We start from the raw sequence: 22,425 nt of genomic DNA on the forward strand, positions 1-22,425 counted from the left end.
TTTTAACTGCATCCTGCGACAACCTCACAAGACAGCACAAGTGATCAATCTGCCTGTTTTTTCTTTGTTGAAGTCAAAGTGGTGCACGCTTACAGATACATTACCAAAGTTTCTAAGACAACACTGCCTATTTTTTTCTGTTTCCTCCACCTCCTCCTCTCGTCTTTTTGTCTTTAAGAACCCTGTCAATTGCTCCTCACTGTAGCCTACTATCTGCCCTGACCTACATTCACTCTTTCCTTCAACCCCTTAGAAACACTTGTGAGCCACAAACGTGTCCAAAGACGGTCTCTTTCTCTACTGTTGTACTGTTGTGTACGCGTGTTTGTTGTTGGACGTCTGAAGGTGAGTTTTTATTGTCTGTCAGGACGCCTGTGAACATAAACAATAACATCCCCCAGTAGGTGGCTCCTCTGAGCTCCTCAGGAGTTCAAAGGCTCCATCTTTGGGTAACCATGGTTACCGTTGGAGCTGCGCTGTTGTTTGGGCATGTGTTCTGATTGCCCGCTGTCGCGTCTGAGTTAACGCACAGCGAGGGAGGCCGGTGCAGGACTACAAAAGGGGATGTGGAAGAAAAGTCACAGAGCCTCGCAACCTTGCAGGGGATTAATGTCCCCAGCTGGTAACCTGGAGGAGACTACAAAAGAGGACATAGGGAAACATTTTCCCTACCTGGCAACCGTGGCGGGGGAAGTTTATAACACAACCTGCTGCAAAATTCCTTAATACATCAACACATGAACCTGAGAAGATCAGGAACACCAACCTAACCTGGCAGCAAAAATCCTTCCAGACGCCAACTTAAAGTCAATGAAGTGTGGTGTAATAGTGCAACTGTACTCAAAAACTCAACATGAAACCAGCAGGAAGAGCGAAACTAAAGTAGGGAAATAATGACCACTCATTTATCGGTACCAGACATTAGATGAATGTTTCAACATTTCGGAAAATGTGCTTGTTTTGTTTTTCCTGCCGAGAGTTAGATGAGAAGATTAATACCACTCTCTGATTTGCCCATTATATATGAAGCACCAGCCAGAAGCTAGTTAACTTAGCTTAGCATGAAGACAGAGCCGACAGACACAGCTGAGCTTTACAGGCGCTTGTAGGTAGATTTTGTTGCCTTTGGACAGAGACAGACTAACTGTTTCCCCCGGTCTCCAGTCTTTATGCTAAGCTAAGCCAAGCAGCTGCTGGCTGTAGCTTCATATTTACCGTACAGATATGAGAGGTATCAATGTTCTCATTTAACCCTCAGCAAGACAGCAAATAATCGTCAAAATCGTCAAATCCTCAAACTTTTGCTTTAATAGAGGTAGAAACATGAACCAGTGTTGTGCTTCCTGAGTGACTGTGTGGAGGCCAGAGATGTGGAGCGGCTCGCTGAAAGACGGCATTGAGGTGAAACATTTTCAACAGCACTTATGCTTTTCCAACGTGCCGCACAGACATGCAGGAAACAGATCAGACTGACGACTCAGTATTGAACTATCTGGTACAGAGACTGATAAAACAAGAACAATCCTTAAAAAACATGCTGTTATCACACATCTGCGCTTACCTTGCTCATGTGAAACTCCAGACGTCTCATGTACCTCTCAATGGTTTTGATTTGCTACAACAAGACAGACACAGCACAAGATTTACTGCTGCTCATGAAAATGTGGCTACATAGGGTTTACAGCTGTAAAAATAACGATTTGTATATCCATACCAGAGGATCTAATGAGGCACAGTTTGCAATCCCGTCTCTCCTCCTGGCCCATCAACCATTTCTCCCTCTTTCATCCATTTTTCCCCACATTATTCCTCGATCCCCTCAGCCCTTCACTTCTCCACCCTGTCCTCCCTCCTTCCTTTATTCTGCCATCAGCTGTTTTTTCTCCCTCCTTTCAACTCTTCTTTTACATCAAAGATCCCCCAACACACACCAAACTGTTACAGCAGACCCTCCCCTCCATCAACTCACCTTGTCAAGATCGTACAGCACTCCCTGGAGAAAAAGAACACACACAGACACACACACACACACACACACACACACACACACACACACACACACAATCACAGAGTTAGCACAGAAGGACAGGACAGATCAGGCTGCTTAAGTAATGCAAAGCAGAATGCAGTTGTCTGGCATCAAGAAAAGATCCTATTACACACTCTTTCCTGTGACTATGTGTATAGCTTTTGTGTGTGTGTGTGTGTGTGTGTGTGTGTGTGTGTGTGTGTGTGTGTGTGTGTGAGAGTGTGAGTGTGAGAGAGAGACGTGGGCATTGTAGCAAATCATATGTGTGAATTATTGACACTGATCTATGTGTTTTATGACTGCATGTGATGTATTAACATTTGAACGAGAGTAAAACACGTCTGAGATGAAGAAGTGATCCCAGCTCCCAAAACATTTGGTCTTGCTACTTTGATACACAGATGCTCATGAGAAATAAAGTAGGTATACATGCATGATGGAATAACAGTAATTTAGATTTTAATATTCCTATTGCAGTTATTAATTGGTTGCAATTGTAACTTTTCTCCTTGAGTCGGGACATGTGCATGCTAGCTGGAGGAGATCGTTTACAAGTCAACAGATTTGTCGTAATTACGTCTGAGAAGCTTGGATTTTTCTGAAACTTCCGATATAATCCCATCTGACGCTTAAAAATACGGAAATTCCTGAAAGACTCAAACAAATGACGTAAATGTAAATGAATGTGCTGTAATTTCTCACCAGGCGAGAGTTCCTCTTCATGTCCTTCATCAGAGACGTGAGTTTGTCCAGCTCTGTTTGATGGACTTCCAGATACTCACTACAGGGCAGAAAAGAGAAAACACTTTTCTTGATTAATCAATTAATAGTTTAGTCAATAACATCATTGTTGCTTGGAAAAAGACTGAAACGTTTATTCAATTATTAAAATAGTTGCCAATGACTTATCTGTTTTTCGACCAATCTATTAATCGACTAATCATTTCAGCTCTAAAAGTAATAGAATTTAGCAACGCAAGCGCACTAGAATATAATGAAAACAACAAGTATGTAATTACAGCAATATAAATACATTGGTATATAAACATTTGTGCAGTTATGTAAATATATGGAGCAGAAAAATGTCAACAGGCTGTAAATATACACATTAAAGTAAGAAATTAACATGTATGGACTGAAACTGTCTAATTATTTCCTTTAAAGGGAGCAGGAGTATCTGTAAGTAGTCTAGAGAATGTATGCACAGCGTAAATGTAGATTAACGTATGAGTTACTCACTCCAGGCCTTGTTTGAGTGCATTGTAAACCTCCTCCAGTCTCTTGGGCTGAGGGTCTCTGGAGCTGCTGCCTCCCTTGTGTCCTGACAGGTGAGGCTTCTTGGGCTTGGACTGAGGCTTCTTCTGCACCGCCGAGTTCCCCATGAAAGAGTTACACCTGCACAAACACACACACACACACATGGTAGTAAGTGCAATGGAGGGTCCACCAAAGTCGTTTGGTTTTTTTGTTTTTTTTTTAAAAACACAGTGAGCAGGATAATTTTCTGTCTGCTGCTAAATGACTTTAAAACACAATTGTGCTTCACGACATTTTCAAAAATGGCCTAAACATCTGCTTTGGACTAAAAGGTGCACATAGTTCAGAGCCAGGCCCTCAGGCTGCCTATAATTTCTGTATTATTTTACAGCATTCTGTACATGCCCTTGGGTCAGTCTCAGCATGAATGTTTCTCACCTGACAGATGGAGAGGGCTCATTGACTCTGTTGAAACTAAGATCACTCAGTGGCACACGACAAACTTTTAGCCTGCCTTTTATACAATTACACAAACTCCCAGCATAACCATAGCGGTGAACCTCTTCATCCATCACTTGGCTATGCTAAATCACAAGTATTCATACATATCTTCAACCACATGCAAACATGTGCCAAGCCCGCGGACCCCCCCTCCCCACCCCACACACACACACACACACACACACACACACACACACGCACACGCACACGCACACTTTCTGTGTTGACCTGTGTAAGGCTGCAACTTATGTTCTGCTTGAGTGAACTTACAAAGACACACATTGAGGAAATCACCCTCCCGGCAAGGAATGACATTCAAGTGTTGTTCAGTCTCTTCCCCACAGTCCTCCAGCAGTTGACCAACAGTGTGACTGACCCCAGGGGGGTTCATTAGTTCAGTGGTTGATATGTGTAAATAAGAAGCATAAGAAGTGTAAGACTGCAACTAACAATTATTTTCATTACTAATTAACCTTCTGATTATTATTAATTAATCTATTATCTGAATGATTTATTTTTAGATAGATTAATTTTCTGTTGACCAACTAATCGACTAACTGACTAATCGTTGCAGCTCCACAAATGCGCAAACCAGATGTGCCCACACAATGGTCATATCTCAATATCCCGATGTTTGTTGTCCAAGCAGGCCTGCAACTTGTGATTATTTTCATTATTGATTCATCTGTCAATTGTTTTTGGATTAAGCGATTTGTGTAAAAGTCAGAAGATAGTCAACAATGCCCATTACAGTTTCTCAGAGCACAAGTTGAAATCCTATACTTGCTTGTTTTGACTGACCAACAGTGCAAAACCTCTAAAATGTTCTATTTATTGTCATATAAACACACAGAAAACAGCCCGTTTTCACATTTAAGAATCATTTTTAGTGATTTATCAAACAAAAATGCCAAAGATTATAGGAATTGTTAATGGAGAACTCCAAAAATGGTTTCAACACCATGTCTAAGCCTTAGTTTCTCTGTTTCTATACCGTACAGCCACCTTACAAGGCTTTCTCTCTTCACATCATTCCCATTTTAGGTCACAAATCATCTTACCCGCTCATGCACGTTTCAGCTTTTAAAACCATTACAGATTTAGCTGACAAATGACATTTCCCTAGACTTAATGAAACGATCCCATTCCAGAGGCATCTCAAGGACACGGCAACAACCAATTCCAGCGCTCGACAAGTTGGAACGTGCCACGTCTTGCTGCACGCCAGGAAACGCAGCACAAGCTAAGCTGCCGCAAATGTAGGGCAGCACTGAATGAGCGCGCTGCGTAGCCTTCGGGTCACGCAAGCCGTGGTGCAGTAGGATCTCTTGGCAGAGACACACACATAAAAAAACACATATGCACACATGCTAACACAATTCCACACTGACTTATAATGGTGGATTTGCACCCTTGCACACAAACTGCAAAGTGTGGAGTGTGCATGCATAAATACACACGAAACATGCACATGGGTACACACGTGGAAAGTCTTTGCTCAATAACACAGCCACACACACACACACACACACACACACACACACACACACTGACACACTCGAGTGGCCTCAGAAGCCCTATCTCTGTAGCGTTCCACCTCGCTCATTATCAGAATGGTAACTTGTCAGTCGCTGTCAGTCGCCCCCCCACACTCAAGTCATTCCAAATAAATACCCCATTCACTGCCTGAGCAGAGAGCAAGGAGGGGAACAGTGCCTTCAAATAGGCTCTCACAGCAGGACCAGAGCTGCTGAAGAGGACCAGGTGCCGAAAGCCAAAAGTCTGAGATCCTAAGATACATTTCCAGGATTGAATGTGAGGGGCCTTTGTCTCGTGATGATGGAGTGAGAGCCGTCACAGATGAGCCAAAGAGGGAGGAACACACATAAAAACTCTTACTGCTCAAGAACTTTATCGATTTCTGTCACCACTTCTCACATGCAACTTCTGTCTATGAATGAAACAATGATCAGGAAACCGAATTAGCTCTGTGGTTATGCAAATAGAGTGATGATCACCCTTTAAGAATTCAGTTCCTTTATGGGATCTTAAGGCTCGTTGTGGTTCGCCGAACATCATGAAGGTTGGTTCCAGATTACTGAATCCGATATTTCTTTCTTTCTGTGTGACTGAAGTTTGAATTTAAGCCTGGTTACACTGGATGTGTAGAAAAAGTCCACGGCTAAATGTGCAAAGTCTCAAGCACATTAAGGTTTTGTAAAATTTATTTCCATTTGAGAGCTGTATGTAGGATAGGGAGCAGCTGTATTTATGAAGGAGTGTGTATTCAGCAGGTACTATGAACGCAGCGAATTAATTCCAGTGAAATTACTGTGGCCACTGCTTAAACATCAGAAGATTTCACATGTTATCTGAGGACAAGTCATAAGTTATGTAAACAAACAATGTAAGACTGACCTAAAGAAAGGAGACTTTTTTTTTCTTTTTTTTTTCTTGGCCCTACGGGTCAGTTGATTACTTGAAAAAACATCTGACCATCGTATTTAACACAATGTCTGAAAAAAAGGAAAAAAAAAAAAAAAACCAAGCATATTAGTGGTGTAATAAGTCCAGAGTCAATCCACTTCATCAATTAATACTAGCGAGACTGAGGCGACCACTCTTTTTTTAAATTATTTTTAAAAATCTGTCTCTCGCAACTCCCCCCTACTTTATAGAACTACTACATTAAATTAGTGGAATAGCCCTTTAAGAATACCAGTGATGAAATTACTCTTTAATGCCTGATCCGCAGTTAACTATTCTTGTGATGACTTTCATTTGATGTTGACATATTAGTAAAATAGTGATCATTAACTTATTTTCTCAAAACGTTAACCTTCAAATCAATACTGTTTCTGAGGATTTGATACTTAAAACTTCAAAATCAATTTGCTGCAGTGTTTTAGAACAAATTCCCTCTATCACCCACTGACCTATATTGTTATTTTAGAAATGAGTAACATCAGTTGACTATAGATTAACAGCTTTGAAGATTTCTGCTTACCGTGAGCGTCGTTCTTGTAGCGTGCTGAAGCCAGCGAAGGACTGACTCCGGATTATGCCATTGGGTCCTCCGGGGGAGTGGGTGCCGGCCGCCATGATCTCTGGGATGTGGGACGACACTCCTGGAGGAAAAAAAAAAAAAAAAAAAAAGACAGACATAGAAAAATGTGTTATGTACAAATCCACTGACAATATTTGGACAACAAATGAAGGATCAGGGTCGGCAATACATCATGAGCACAATAAAAGCAACTTATGAGCTCAATTAACACCAGAACCGTGTCAACACAGAGGTCAGCTGGAGCGCAGTGAGCATTGTGCAGTGTAGAACAAAGTGGACACTGTTGGTGATACTTGGCATGTGCGATGTGGAAGAGCAGCATTCAGAGCTCGTGCTAACATGTCTCGACTCCTCTGGCCTGTCACCACTCAACTGCAAACATACATCTACTCTTAATGTTCCATGTTTTCCTTCCTCAGGAAAGTGTCACAAAACGTGACTCCTGTCACTTCCCATTAAGTGTGGTGTGTACTTTGGGCATATATTATCTTCTATTTTATTCCTAAACTAAGATTTAGACTCATCTAAAAATGCAAGTCATCAGACTTATGGCTGTTTAAAAGCAGAAGTCACTACATACGAAGGCCCGTTTCGCCATTTAGAAATCTAATCCTACTTGTAATGAATTTCAGGAAAGCCAATCCAAACCCTCCTATGGCTGAGTTATCTAATCAGCCTCTCCTATAGTTAAGACATCTTTTATCACCGTGTCTATATTTAGCAGCACGCAGCCTGTCAGATTTCAACCTTTTTTAAACTGGAGATGCAACATGACTCACATGGGCACTAGGGGAACAAGCTGAAAATAGACACAGAAACGTCCACCGAAATGTTTAGCTGCTGGATAATGATTTAGCAGAGATCAAATGCCCAGAGGGAAGAATTCGCTAAGATAAGTCAATCACAGTTTCAACCAGCATGATGAGATTTCGTCCAGATTGTGGCACACGTGTATCTTTAGTGCCACAGCGATCTCTGGCCTCATGTTACTTTAAATAACACGGATCCCAATGGCTTCTATGTGGTGAGATACGCAGATTTTAGATTTGGGAAAAAGAGAGCACTGGTATCGGGTTGGCAAATGTACCGGCATATACTTGGGTTTGAGGTATCAAAATCTGATCGGTACATCCGTGAGACAAAGTATGCTGAGATATTTTCCTCATTTCTCTCTCATTCTGCTAAATGCTGTTCTTTAACCACAGAGTGACAGACACAGAAATTATGATAATCTACTGTATAAATGTTTTATTTATTCATAAGGTGAGATTCGCATTTTGCTAATAACCCTCAACCACAAGAACTAAACTAAGGAACTTGTGCAGAGGTGGAAGAAGAGACTGAAAACTCCAGAACGTCTGTTTAAATCCTGAACAAGTGCACAGTGGGCTACCAAATACAAATACACATCAGCCACGGTCAGAGATGAAAATCATGAATAGAGAGAAACATTGGCTCAACTGGCCAACATCCTGACCTCAGTGGGATGACTGTAAAAGCTGTAGCGAGCCAGAGAAATATAATTTCTGCCTTGTTTCTTCTGTATCGCTTAACAACTGAGCTAAAGGAAAAGTATGGTAACACAGAAATGCCTAGAGGAGAGACAGAGAGAGACAGATTTGTCAGATCAAATTAAACTTTGCTAACAAGCAGAGGAATCAGCCTGTGAAGCCCCAGTCTTCAGCTCTCCTCTGTATCTGCTTCTCTTCGTCACGCAACATCCTGCATCCTTACCAGTTAAACGACTTTGCCAAACCAAGTGACAAGCAAAACGCTGCATTTTTTCCGTCTGCTTGTGTGTCACTCTGTTTGTGGGGCCCTATGTTTGTACGTGCCTTGTTTTTTTTCCCCCACTGATCAATCCATCTATCTGTCTCCAGTGAACAGACTCTTTCTGTGTGGGGGGCTGGGTCCGGGCTCATGTCGTCATACAAATGCAATCATGTACAAACACACACGCGCACGCATGCACGCACACCATTTCCCTCCACAGACGCAGCAGTACCAAAAGCGATTGAACCAGCAACCCGATATCATCTCTCTTTGCTTTCTGTGACAGACAGAGAGCAACACAAAGACCTGACACGGGGCCCGAGGAAAGACTAGATCTGTGTTTTGCAGTGGGCGGGACAATAAGCTGGTGAGACTGATACTGTTCAGGCTATTAATAGCAGCTAGCTCACTTTAACAGTGAGGACCCTAATAGCTGTGACTCAGAGACAGGCAAAAATATATTTTATTTGCTTGTACAGACTGGTGTTTTATATATGAGACAATATATAAGAAAATAAACTTTTAAAATCATTAGCACTATAATATTAAAGCGGCACAAATCAATATTTTTTATTCTAAACAATGGATCAAGTTACTATGTGTAATGTGAAACCTGTTGCTGGTGGTGACAAACTCATAAAGAATCGACCAACTGTGCAGTTTCCCTTCCGGCTTTGTAGCCTCTTTTAGCTCATTGTTTTGGGTTTCGGGTCCGCAAACTCTGCTCAAGCAGGCAGCTGTTTGCAACAGAAAATGCTTAGATAAACTCACTGTTAGCTTTCTGCCTAGGACCGAACAGCAAACAGACACAGTTAGCCACTAACTGGTGAACATAGTGCAGCGTTTAGCAACTAAAGAGCCATACATTTCCTTCAGTAGTCTGTAGACACAAAATACAGCTAAAATAAAAGTTAATGTTGGATTTATATAAAGGCCATATGCATGACTCCAAACGAATATTACTGTTGCTCCATGCTTCCTGGATGTGTAAATAAACAACTGTTACCGTTTACACAATAGCCCTGTCAACTTTATGAGACAGACAAATGTCAAATGTTGCATTTTAAGGTTGTTTTTACTAAAATATTCAAAAATAAATAAATTTTAAAAAATCAGTGAATGCCGTTTTAAAAGTCAACTTAACACCAGCTGAAATTTGTGCTTCAACTTCTACCTTTGCTTTAGTGATGTAGCAGTTTACTCTGGGGTGTGTCAGTACACAGTGTTGGGTGTGGCTACAGGTACAACAGAGCACACATCTGATTTCTGTCGGAAGCATTTAACTGTGTTGTACTGTTATGCACTTCAACTTGCTCTGAAATATTAGTTTGCACGGCAGAAATTTGTTTAATAACATGATGTGGTCATTTGATTATGATACGATTCTGCTGAAAGACAATAATTACTAATATTGCATTATCACCTTGCCCTCATTACGCAGACAAAAAACCCTACAGGAGAGCAGCAAATGTTCTAATGCTGTGAAACACTTTAGTCCTTTTCAGACTCAGGATGTTCAACAATACAGTTTTCTGCCTTGCCTTGTTTGTCTCTCTAACTTTCTGACTCACTCTCCTAAAACAGGAGCAGTGGGTGGCAATTGATGGTACATTGTGTTACCTAATGTCCTCTGGGTAATCACAGAACAGGGACACTGTTCCCCGCCCTTCCCCAACATCTCCTGAAGATTTAGACGAAGCAAAATGACAAACAACAAGAAGATGTGGACACCTGAGAACCAAAAACTGTATACAATGATGCCAGATGGCATAAACTGTTCCATTTCAAGTCCCTTCAATACCTCGATGCTCCTAAATGGTACAAGCAGCTAGTTCTGCCCATGATGAAGACTCGAGGGAATAACACGGAGTACGACTTACTGTCATCAGAGAGTACAGGTAGAAAAAAAACCTTCATATTTACCTCAGAGTTACACATTGTGCTCACTCAAATCTAACACTGACTGTAAGGCGGAGATTGTGTATAAAAATCACTCAGTGTTTGTCCTACATTCATTTTTTCCCCCAAGGTTACTCAAATATGAGGATTTGCTGCTTCTCGTTGTCATATATAACAGCAAACTTAATAGGTGTTGTTTTTAGACTGTTGGTCAGAGAAAAAGACATTTGAACACATCACAATGGGCTCTAGGAAAATTGTGATGGACATTTTTCGGTATAATCTGACACTTTATAGACAAAAAGATTAATAATCTGTAGATAAACTAATAATGAAAATAATTGTTAGTTGCTAGTTTATGTCTAATATCTTCTCTGTTAATGTTTTGAGTAAAATATTTGCCATTTACACAAAGTTAAAGAAAATCTATCCTGTTTTTACTCTGTGTGTGTTCTTGCAGTAGACATTTTGGCATGAGTAGCATGCTAAACGATCAATCTCACATCCAAACTTCTGTTGTTTCCTAGATCCTTTCCCAGCCTCAGAAAGCCCCTTCAATCTATGTGTGTTCCCCACATAGATAAAGACACACACAAACACACACACACACACACACACACATACACACTCCCTCACAAAAAGCTGCATTCAACCACTGAATCCTAGAAACCTTTCCTCTGAACTCCTTGTTATCACCAACAATTAACACATTTTCACACAACACGACTGGCATAAGAGAGCAGTACACCTGATGTAACGGCGTGTGTGTCATCTGCTAGTACATTTACTGCTGGCTGAACACTATAAGCTGTGTAAGCTGTGGATGTAGCAATGTTGATTTACGAAATTTTAGTTTGAACTGACACATTTCAGGAGGAATTTATTTAAAAATGACATCTGTTGCCTTTTTACTAATGGCATTGTGCCATTTCCTTTTTATTATCTGATATGTCTCCAGGAGACACTGCAAGCAGAGCTGGTGGAAGTCAAAGAATGACATTGAGACATTAAAGATTAAGACTGAAATATCTGTGATTACAGAACTGTAATAAAGAAATTAGGAAGCAATTTAAATTGTTTCCTTAAAAGTGGTTTTCAAATTTGATTAACCGAGTTATGTTTGCATGAATAATCAAATGGATATTTTGCAGGGAACTTTGCTCGCGATGAGGCTTTAGTTAAGATAATCAATTTAAACATTTTTGCAATGGTCAAATCAGAATTTGACGAAACTAGTACTAGAGGTGAAAGAATAAAGAAACATGGGTAACAAGCTTTACTCCGTTTTTCACTTTGCTTTACAGAGTTTTACTAATGTCGTGTGTTATGCTCTTTTCCATGGTTTACTTTCTACAACAGTGGTAAGGCTAACAAAAAATAGCCTCCTTACACCTCTGGGTGTCTCCATCGTCACATAACCCTTGACCTGCTGGTCATAACGGTGCATGTAGAGTCTCCCGTGAAGAGACTTGACACACACCATCACCCAACTTTCTTTCCTCTGCACTCAAACAGCGACAGATTCAAAACATCCCCAAAAGAAAGACTTAAGAAGAAGTGTTCTGCCATCTTTTGAGTCCTCCATTCATTTTTGGCGGTCTGTATTCAGGTGAGTCATGTGTGAATTGATTTCATTTCTTCCCACCAAGGTCTTCTTTTCAGTGACAGTGTGACTCATTTTCTTATTCTTTTCCTTCTGTTTTTTGGTCTGTTCGCCACACTCTCTTCTTCTCACTCTCATCCTGACTTTATCTTGTCATTTTTTCATAGAGTATATACTGATTTTAAAATATGTCAGAGGCACTTTCTTTTCCCATGAAGAAAACTGAGCAATTAGCTCTTAATGATTTTCTTTGGCAAGTTTGCAGCTATCAGAAAAGAGGAGAGAGTTTAAGTAAAATAAATAAATAAAAAAATAAAAATAAAAAAAAACACTGCAGCATCTCTGAATCCTTCACACTGATAATCACATCAGTCATTCTTCTCGTTTGCTGTTGAGTGTTCCTGCACAAAACACACACTCACACTGATCATTGTGCCCACTTCACTCTCCTCTTTTATACAGGAGTCTCGCGCAAACTCACAAATAGTTGCGCACACACACACACACACACACACACGCACACACACAATTAACAAAATAATCCTTTTGATTGTGGTTCCCCCTTTCCAAGCGTGCACGAGTGTGTTTTTATGTGTAAAAACCAGCATCAGCCCACAATGCACGTTAACAACTGCAGCCTAATTCTTAATGCCTGTATAAATTAGCCTCACCATGGCAACAGCAGACAAGTTCGTGTGTTACGTAAAACAACAGTTTAGAGCCAACTACCAAGAAGTAGAACAGGCGCCCTTGTGCTACAGGGCAGAGGCTTTTAAAACCCCAATCCTTCATTTGGAAAAAAAAAAAAGCATTGTTTTTATTAAGATCTATTGCAGATGCTGCTTTAAATGTCCACAACTTCATCAAACGCGTCTTTAAGCTTTCTGATTTCATCTATCTGAATTTAAGGTGACAGGAAGTGCAGATAAAAATAGGAAGAAATTAAAGAATAAAGAAGTGGGAGATGGTGACATCTTTTATGCAACACAGGACAAAGTGTATGAAAAGATGCCTGAAGTCTGGTTACAAGACACAAACAATCAGGGTTATGTTGAAAAGGAACAAATCCAAGAGATTATAGTGATGATATACTTTCTACATATGAATTGGAAAAAAGCAACATGTTCCAACACACTGCAGGTTGCAAACGCGTGCCTAAAAGCTGCTCAGTTATCCCTCGTGCAACACAGGCTTGTGTGAACTGGTTCAGGGATGAGGAGAACTGCTGTTGGTGCAGCTCCAAACTGGGCTAAGACTGGCTGCTGGCTGCCATCCTTTAGCCAAAAAGTACAATATTGTTTCTTTCTGTCTTTTTCTTTTCCCGTAATCCTGTTCAGGATGGAAAACAATAGGGTGAAACAACTGACACTGCTTGGTTTTTTTTTTTTTTTACTTAAGCACAGCAGCTTGTTATGAACCTCTCCACTGTCTCAATCACAGACAAAAGGAAATTAAGGTCTATTTAGCACGCTCATATTGCACTACAAAACGACTATGTAAATGAAAGGCTCCCTTAAATGTTCCCTCAAAATGAACAAGTTAAGATATGACTCACGGTAAGACATCCTGAAATTTAAACCATGCAAGCATTAAATGAATTTTGAGATGAAAGGCAGCACATTGTAACCACACTCATCACATCCCATTAACCCGTTGACCATTTTGGAAGGAACATGTTTCAAATCCAAACACCCCTGCAGATAAAATTGTGTGACACCCGAAGAATCTGCCTGCAGAATCACACAGAGGAGCGTAATCACTAGCACAGTCGTGTTCATGAGAGGTGACGCCAGAATGGCATACATGCAAATGTGAATCTATAGTACTCTACAGCAGAGAGATTATGATATTGCTTTTTAGCCGAATTCAGGACGTGGGCATTTATAGCTACTTTAACAAGGCAAAATGACTTCAGGAACAGACAGCCTCATTATCCTCAGCGCAAAGAAAAAGTGCAGGTTCCTCCTTAGGAAGGAGTACTTATTCATCCTCACTAAAAGGCTTCTCAAAGGCAGGAAACTGTTCTAGGATGACAGTGCAGAGCAGATAAATGCGTCTGTCAAAATTTAACGCCTTTCAAACTCACTGTTTTGGTTTTCAGGGCATCAACTTTTCTGTTTTGGTTCACTCTCAATGCTCTCATCGGTGTCATTTCTGGCTGCAGCAGGCATCTGTTTTTCAGCGATAAAGCCCTACCTGCTTAGCAAAAAACAGCCGATAGACGCAGTTAGCGAATGGCTGGTGCAGCAGTAGTAGAGCATTTAATACCAAAATACAGCCAAAAAAGGTAATAGTACATCGGTGTTGTGTTTATAGCTTGTTTCAGGTGCCTCCAAGTGGCAAAAAATAAATAAATAAAATCATTAAGCAGGTTTATGCTCATTTATACTTGAAACACAAAGTCAAACAACATCTATGTGAAATCCATGCATGTAAACAAGTGAAATTAAACCCTGCAAACCTTACACCTAAAGTCACTGGCCTTCAACAGTGTAAACTAATCTTGCTCTGGTCACCAGGTAGTAAAACATGTCCACGCGCACACACACGCGCACGCCCACATGCGCGCACACACACACACACACACACACACACACACACACACACACACACAGAGGGAGAGAGATGTTGTAAATAACATTATCTGGTGACAGTCAGGAATTCACCTGAAGCTTTGAACCTTAGAATAGAAACCCTGTTATGGCTGAAGTCACCTCTACTCCGTCACCTGTAGGATGATGTATAACATTTTTTATACCCTGACTAAAGAATTACCAGACCATGGTTCCAGGATTCCTATCACAGACACAAAACACACAAAAGAAACAATGGGCAGTACAGAAATTTCAACAGGTCCTGTATGATGCTGGTATGCAGCGAGGATACCTCAGGCGCAAAAAGAATCAATGGCTTGGTCAATAGTCATCCCTAAAGATGTGAACAATGCCCCTTTACCATCATCCCCTTTGAATGCTCACAGTGGTGGAAAATTCCTGAAGGAACACAAACGTTTGACAAAAACAACAACTTGACACACGGCAAAGACAAAGTAAATGATGACACATTTTACAGGTCAGGCTGTGTGACCTGAAACAGAGGAAAGAAAGCAGAAAACCTGGACACAGATTTGAGGTTTGATTATAAAAAGGACCTAGGGCTATTGACTCATCGCATGTGAAGTTTTGTCATGTAGCAAAGCCTGTTGAGCCGTAAATACATTCTCTTAGGGAACAGTTCGACTTTTTGGGGAATCCTCTTATTTGCTCTCTTGCCAGGAGTCAGATGAGAAGACTGATACCACTCTCACGTCTGTACATTAAGTATGAGGCTGAAGCCACCTGCCGGTTATCTTAGCTTCACGTAAAGACGGGAAACAGGGGGGGAGGGAAACAGTTAGCCTGGCTCTGTCCAAAGGTTAAAAAAAATCTACTCTAATTCTCATGAATTAATGCATTATATCTTGTTTGTTTAAGCTGTTGCATCCTGTTTCCGGTCTTTGTGCTAAACTCAGTTTACTGGCTGCCAGCTGTAGCTTCATGTCTGAGGCACAAAAGTGAGAGTGGTATCGAATGAACTCTTGGCAAGACAACAAATAAGCGTTTTTACCAGAATGTAAAAAAAAGACTTTTTTTTTTTTTAATTACAGTTTAAAACAATTTTTTTTTTCTTCTGCTTGACTGAGCTCCCCTTGTAAGAGGAAGTTTTCTGACCAAAAACAATCCCGTTGCCTGACATCCTGACCAAAATAATCAGACTCCTCTAATCTCAGACGTTCTCCCTTGGTGATTTTACTAAAAAACAACCAAAGCTTTATCAGGGCAACATTGAACTGATCTAGATTAAAAATACTGTTTACTAGAATCAGCTAACTAACAATTCTGTCATCTGGCACAGTTGAACTGTTTATTATCAGAAAAACAGGAAATTGAATGTGTTTCAGAGGGAGTGTGAGTGTGTGTGTGTGTGTGTGTGTGTGTATATATACACCCAACAAGCTGCTGCAGAAATACACACATGCAAAACATTATATCTGACGGCTAATTTTATTGGTTTTAGAGGTTTTTTTGGGCCTGTATTAGCCTGATCTAATCCTATTTCATTTATGTATCACCTAAAGCAGTACAGGTAATTAGTAGGTCGACTCTTTTTGAGCCACTATATTTAACAAGAACCAAAGGTCATTTCTCTCCACCTCAGTGACATTTCCCCACTGTTCAAAGACACCTACTGCTCTCTAGACCCCAGTGTGTGTGTGCAAGTGTGTTCAAATTTCCCCACATAGCTAACGTGCGATTATAGTAACTCTATTCTAATTATAGGTCATCGGTGTCCTCGTAGGGCAGCGCATGCAGGAAAAATGAAGGCCAGGGTATGGAGTGGCATTTGAATGTACAGATGACCAGATTAACTGAGGCGTGTCCGGACTGAAGTTACATTCAGGCAGCTGCTGCTGACATTTCAGCAGCGGAGAGCAGCATGTAATCACTTGCGAGAACTGTAAACCACCACAGCAAATGCACCATCCAGATTAACAGACACCGAGATTATTTTTTACAACATTTATACATTATTAGACAGTACAGTAGAAAGCAGCAGCAGCAGAGAGACAGGGGCTTAAACGAGAAACACATGATGTGTCTCTTGCTGACTTGGTGTCCGCACACTGACAACAAAGTCATTAAATGCTGCAGCCAAATCAAGTAGAACCATGGCACCATCAGCAACAGCAAATCTGATACTGCTGCACAGCCACAGCCTTGTTTACTTTCAGCTACCGATGAAGATTTCTCATGCAGAGTTTCTATTTCGACAGGGTGATCCACTGAGTATCAATAATGCTTTGCAGGGTTTATAAATAAATAAAAAGTTATAAATAAATAAAAGTTGGACAAGTTAGACAAGTAAAACAAGTAAAGTTGTCTAACTGATTCCACACGGTGACAATATAATACTGCATGCTGCTCTTGAACACGGCAGTTTTGTCAGCAGGGATTTCCACGAAGATGCGGATCCCATTCCTTGACCATCATGAGCTGGAGGTAGACCCACCTAAACTTACTGAAAGTGATATTTAGTTCATCAAGCGGCCTTGTCTACCTCTACTTAAAGAGTACCTTAAGAGAGTATTCCATCGATTTAGCATTGCACTCCAATGGGATTATCAGACTCAGGGTACACCGTTTAAAAAAAAAATAAATAAATAAAAAAGGGGATCAAAAATCGATGCAGCAGAGCCAGAGATATCGTCTTTTTTTAATTCCAGACATTCTTCTTCCTTTTTAAAAACCGGTGCCTACGTTACTGAGAATGCAGCCCGACCACCGAGAGATGGGTCAGAGATTCAGCTGTGTTATGTTAGTAGCAGCTAATGTAGCCTCGAGCCTCTAGCCTCAAGCAGAGATGAGGTGGGGCTACAGAGGTCTTCTTTGTCAAACTTTTGGTTTTCAGATCCAGCCGACACTGACTCAAGTGTGGAAGGTCCTTCTAAAAAAAAAAAAATTTAAAAAAATGAAAAAATTGCTTCATACGCCTTTATTTACACACAGAATGTCGTAGTATATTTATGTAACAGTTTAACATCACTGACATCACTGCTGGGTGTGGTTACAAGTGCAACACAGCACACTTCTAACCACAGCCAGCGGTGATGCTTGGTGTGGTCAGGGGTGAAACAGATGTCAAACGCCCAACCAGAGAGGACAGTGAAACCCTGATTTCAGCTTGTTGTTATGCTACTCTTTAAGTTAACAATTTCCTACATTTCCCAGAAGATTTCCCCCTAAGAGAATGAGTGTAAACTTCCTTTATTCAGCTGTTTGTTATACATGCAGGCGAGTGACTTAATCAGCACGGTAAGAACAAGAAAATGAATGTTTTCCTCGATCAAACATCTTTGAGCTGCACCGGGAATATTTATGCAATGTCACATTGTCTATGTAGAAAATTACACCAACAAAAAAGAAAACAAATGCCTTCAAATGCATCAAACCTCATCAACAGCTATTATAAACATGTTCAAGTATTTCAGGGTGGATTTTCCTTCAGTGACAGAAAGCATGTCCTCTTATCCCCACTCCCAACCGATATTTTTACATCTTCACAATGTGCCAGGCATATTTGTCTAAAAATTTCTGATTGACATGTTAGTATTCTCTGCATTTGGGTCAGCATGAGAACCAGTTTCCCATTTGCTCTACTTCTTTGATTTGCCCATTATGTGTGACTCTGATTGAAAGTGACCACCTATGCTGCAGCGCTGGAATGCAGTTGCCATACAAACAGGATTACGCCGGTTATTTCAGCTCCATTTGTTATTTTTAGTGGGAAAAAACAACATTCTTTTCACTGATAGCAGCTACTGTGATAATACAAGCGGAGTGTTGTATAGCTATGTCTGAATAAGTCATCCATGGGAAAACATCCACCCACATAGTTTGTCACAATTCATGACTGCGGTGTATCAGCTGGGAAGGTGGCAGGACTGTGTGGTGTGCTCCTGGGCTTGAGGCCACAGCTGTATTTGGCAGAGTTGTAGCATCTGGGAAATAACTAATTACTAAACCATTGGACAAGATTTTCAGAAATAAAGACATTGCTGTTTATATTTGAGAGATTCAAAAGGTTTAAAAGTCACACAATGTATGAAAACTATACTTAATGACCATATTTTATTTCAGGAAACAGCAATTTACGCTACAACTGTATATGATTTTTCCACAACGGCAGCCAAATGAATGTACTATGGCCTACATCCATGGCCCGCCCTTCATTCCTTTTGTTTCTGATCCCTTCTAGTTATATTTGTTTCATAGTGCAATCATAATGGAACATTCTCCCTCAACAGCAATGCTTTAGACACTGTGGGTGTAATTTATAAATAAAAGTCATGGTGGCTTTCTGTCCCACTCATTCCTCCTGCAGCCTTGACTAAACCATTACCATACAGTTAACAACAGAAGAACAATTTACCGAGCGGCTGAATGAAAAGAAAAAGACATTGCAGGAGAAAAAGGCTATAGCAAGAAAAGGAAAATGACAGAAAAAGGCGCTTCCACATGTTCCTGAAATGACCTCTCCGTGGCAGAGAAATACACTGTAGGGCTCAATTGTTCCTTTACTCCCTAAACTGTGGTTTCACAGTTAAATATTTCAGCTAACTGCGGAGGTTACCATGCTGTTTTGAGTAAAGACTCGGAAGGGAGTGGGGGCACCAAGAAGATATGATGTGCATGTTAAAGCTCTGCTGCCACCGCCACTTGTGAGGCATTAGACTGGAAATTGAACACTCTATACACCAAAGTTGCACACAGACAAGAGGACATTCACTACTTAAAAGCTCAACCGAATAGTGTTAATTATTTAGATTTTGGAAGTTGGTGCAGTTCAGTAGAGACCCATGATGTGAAAAGAGAAAAAGAAACAACAAAAAAAAAGACAAACAGCAACAATGGAGGCACAGAGTCTGAGAAAAACAGTGACAGAAACAAGGGTGATTCAGACTCTGACAGAGAAAACAACCCAGTCTGTACATCTATGGACAATGCTACAGATAAGCAGTAACACATACACTATGATTCACTGTCATCCATTGTGCCGTTAACCAGCCCAACCTCTCTACCCACACTGCTGTTCACTTACACTGGTAGAAAACATCTGGTCCTAACTGTGTTCTGATGTATGGATTACTGCCATCGCCACCCCTTCCTATTTTTTATCACTTGCCAGCTTTTATGTGCAGTATAAAAACAGAGGCAGGCAGGGGAGATGAGAGGGAGAGAGTGGGGGACATGCAAAAAAGGTCAAGAGCCACTCAAAGATCATGTCCATGTACTGAATGTTATTTCTCTGACACATGCACATAAGTAACCGCTATTAAGCATACGTGCTTAAAAGGATCTGCAACTGAATCACTTTAAGCATGATTAATCATTTTGAGAAAAATAAAACCTCTCCATCTACAGTATAATCAAGGTTCAGATTAATCTTGTGCAACGTAATTCAAATGTGCAGCTGACAAACAAATAATTTCCAGGTCCAAAAGCCGTTCATCTATAGGAGAATCCCCTGTATTTTTCTCACTGCCGCCTCATTAATTTTAAATGATGGAGAAAGTACAGATGGGCCTACAATGCCTAACTCACTTTCTGTTTAGTTGCCCTACACATTTTAAATGCAACTGAATCTTAAGACTGATCCCAGTCCATGCAGTTCCACACCTAAGGCTAACTAATGATTATTTTCAGTATCAATTAATCAGTTATTTACTTTTTTCAAAGGCAAATGCCTACAGTGTTTTCCACCAATTGTTTTCTTTTTTCTCTTCAGAACAACGGTTTTTAAAAAAACCAAAGAGATACAGAAAGGGTCGTAAGGGAAAAGCTCCCAATACTCGCATTGAAGAAGCTGGAACCTACACAAGTTTGGAATTAAATAACTCAAATGGGTACTTTGTTCATTCAGTATCGATTGTCTGTAAAGTTTGAGTAAAAAAAAAAAAAAATTATCAGAATCGAGGCAGCGAATATCAGCAAATATCCTGATTTTAGTCGCTAGTATGGATCCACCTCCAAAAACGCTGGACCCTACAATTCCCATTATGAAACTTCATATGCTTGTCTCCCCCAAAAGACATTATAAAACTGCTTTCAGAGGCAGTACTCCCCAAGACTAGTAAACTGACCTCCAACTGATTAAATTGATTAAAACATTAAAACATTAAAACATTTTTGTTGGATTTATTTTCTGGCGATTGACTAATGAATTTGGAACTAACCATATCCACTGCTTTTCCAGTTACAACGGTGGCATTTTTTGCTTATGATGGTACCCAAGACATAATTGTCACACTGGGCAGCTGCGACCTTTAAGGACATATTTTGTTGCAGGAGGAGCAGCACAGTTCAAAGAGTGAACAGTCGTCCTCACAACGACTCGCTTCAGGACGAAGGAACTGTGTAACCCTCCCCTCCCCCAAATTCATCTGTCATCACACAGCTGTGTGTCACGGCCACCCCGAGGCAGCTGGGTAATGGGAACACCCGCTTCCCGGCGCCTCAAAAAAACCTTGACTTTGTGACAGAAGAAACCAATCACACAGGTGCAAATAGTCTCAAGAAGATGCAGCGGTGTCTGAGATCATATGTCAAATGTGATGACGGCGCTGAAATTCAGCGCTCGGTATTCTGGGTAAGATGACGAGTCGAAAACAAAGTCTGCACAAACAGAGTGGATAAAAAGAGTGAGAAACAACAGAGACAACAAACCAAGCAGAGAGAGAGAAGACAGGCGGCTGGAAAGACAAGTGAAGCACTGACAGTTGCTGAGAGATCGATCACAGGAACACAGAGATTTTGTCAGAACATGCACAATTTATTACCAGGAACTATGAAGAAAACTGTCAGGACTGCGGGCATTAGATGTGTCACACACCAGAATTGTTATCTGCCTGTTATCCTCATGCTGGTAAACAAATAAGCAGACATGAAACCATCATGAAACACAGATGTGAACTCATAGTGTCTCCTCCAGCTGCTGGATGCTGAAGGGGGAGCGCACCAAATACCAAAACAGAGATTATCAGCTTAGGACCCTAAAATGCTTATGGCAATCATAAGGCTGCTACAGCTCCCAGCTGCCCCAGCCAGAAGTGTGTGTGTATGTGTATGTGCCAGTATGTCAAATATCATGTGTCACACATGACGTCTAGAGTAGAGCATGTGCTATGTGGTGCATGTGTGTCCCTTCATAGCATGCACATGCAGTTGGAGCAGAGGATTAATGGGGAACACATCCACCATCATCACCACCACCAGACACCAAGAATGCTGTGCTGATCTGCTTAGAGACAATGGGAGGAGGGGTGAGGATGGGTTCAAACCCGCTTCCATAAATTCTCTATTTGTATCTATGGGGGAGGGGTGGGGAAAGAGTGGGGGGGGGGGCTACAGTAGACCTGCAACCACTCACCCCAACGGATTCCACACATTCACACACAGACACTTACACACACAGAGCTTTGCACTTATTAGTCCATTAGCAACACAATTGTTCTAGTTATCAGTAGAAAAAAAACAAACAAACAAACAAACACATGCACACACTTATTCTCACACTTTGCACAAGCATGTTGTTGTTGTTGTATTTGTGTGTCTGTGTGTGTGTGTTGTCTGGAAATGCTGACCTCCATGAACACTTTCCTCTCTTATATAAAACAACTGTCTGAGCCATGGATTGGGGTAAAGCAGCACTGTTTAAGCCACCAACCCAAAAAGATCTGATGTCTCTCAGGACGGCTCA

General features: G+C 40.9%; 1 protein-coding gene across 5 annotated transcripts in view; it reads right to left on the bottom strand.

Annotated features, from left to right (window-relative positions):
• ripor2 (RHO family interacting cell polarization regulator 2) overlaps positions 1-22,425 on the bottom strand; it is a 61,784-nt gene that overhangs the window by 19,665 nt on the left and 19,694 nt on the right. For 4 of the 5 annotated variants that reach the window (XM_040122002.1, XM_040122004.1, XM_040122003.1 and 1 more), the window contains exons 2-6: positions 6,795-6,915; positions 3,269-3,424; positions 2,732-2,810; positions 1,970-1,993; positions 1,562-1,615 (exon numbers count right to left, since the gene is read on the bottom strand). In XM_040122002.1, coding sequence (XP_039977936.1) covers positions 1,562-1,615; positions 1,970-1,993; positions 2,732-2,810; positions 3,269-3,424; positions 6,795-6,915 — 434 coding nt within the window. Of the gene's footprint in view, positions 1-1,561; positions 1,616-1,969; positions 1,994-2,731; positions 2,811-3,268; positions 3,425-6,794; positions 6,916-8,331; positions 8,372-22,425 lie in introns of those variants that run through there. The other variant, XM_040122006.1, reaches the window with a different exon arrangement.

This window comes from Xiphias gladius, chromosome 24 (assembly GCF_016859285.1).
Source record: "Xiphias gladius isolate SHS-SW01 ecotype Sanya breed wild chromosome 24, ASM1685928v1, whole genome shotgun sequence".
Classification (NCBI taxonomy): Eukaryota; Metazoa; Chordata; class Actinopteri; order Istiophoriformes; family Xiphiidae; genus Xiphias; species Xiphias gladius.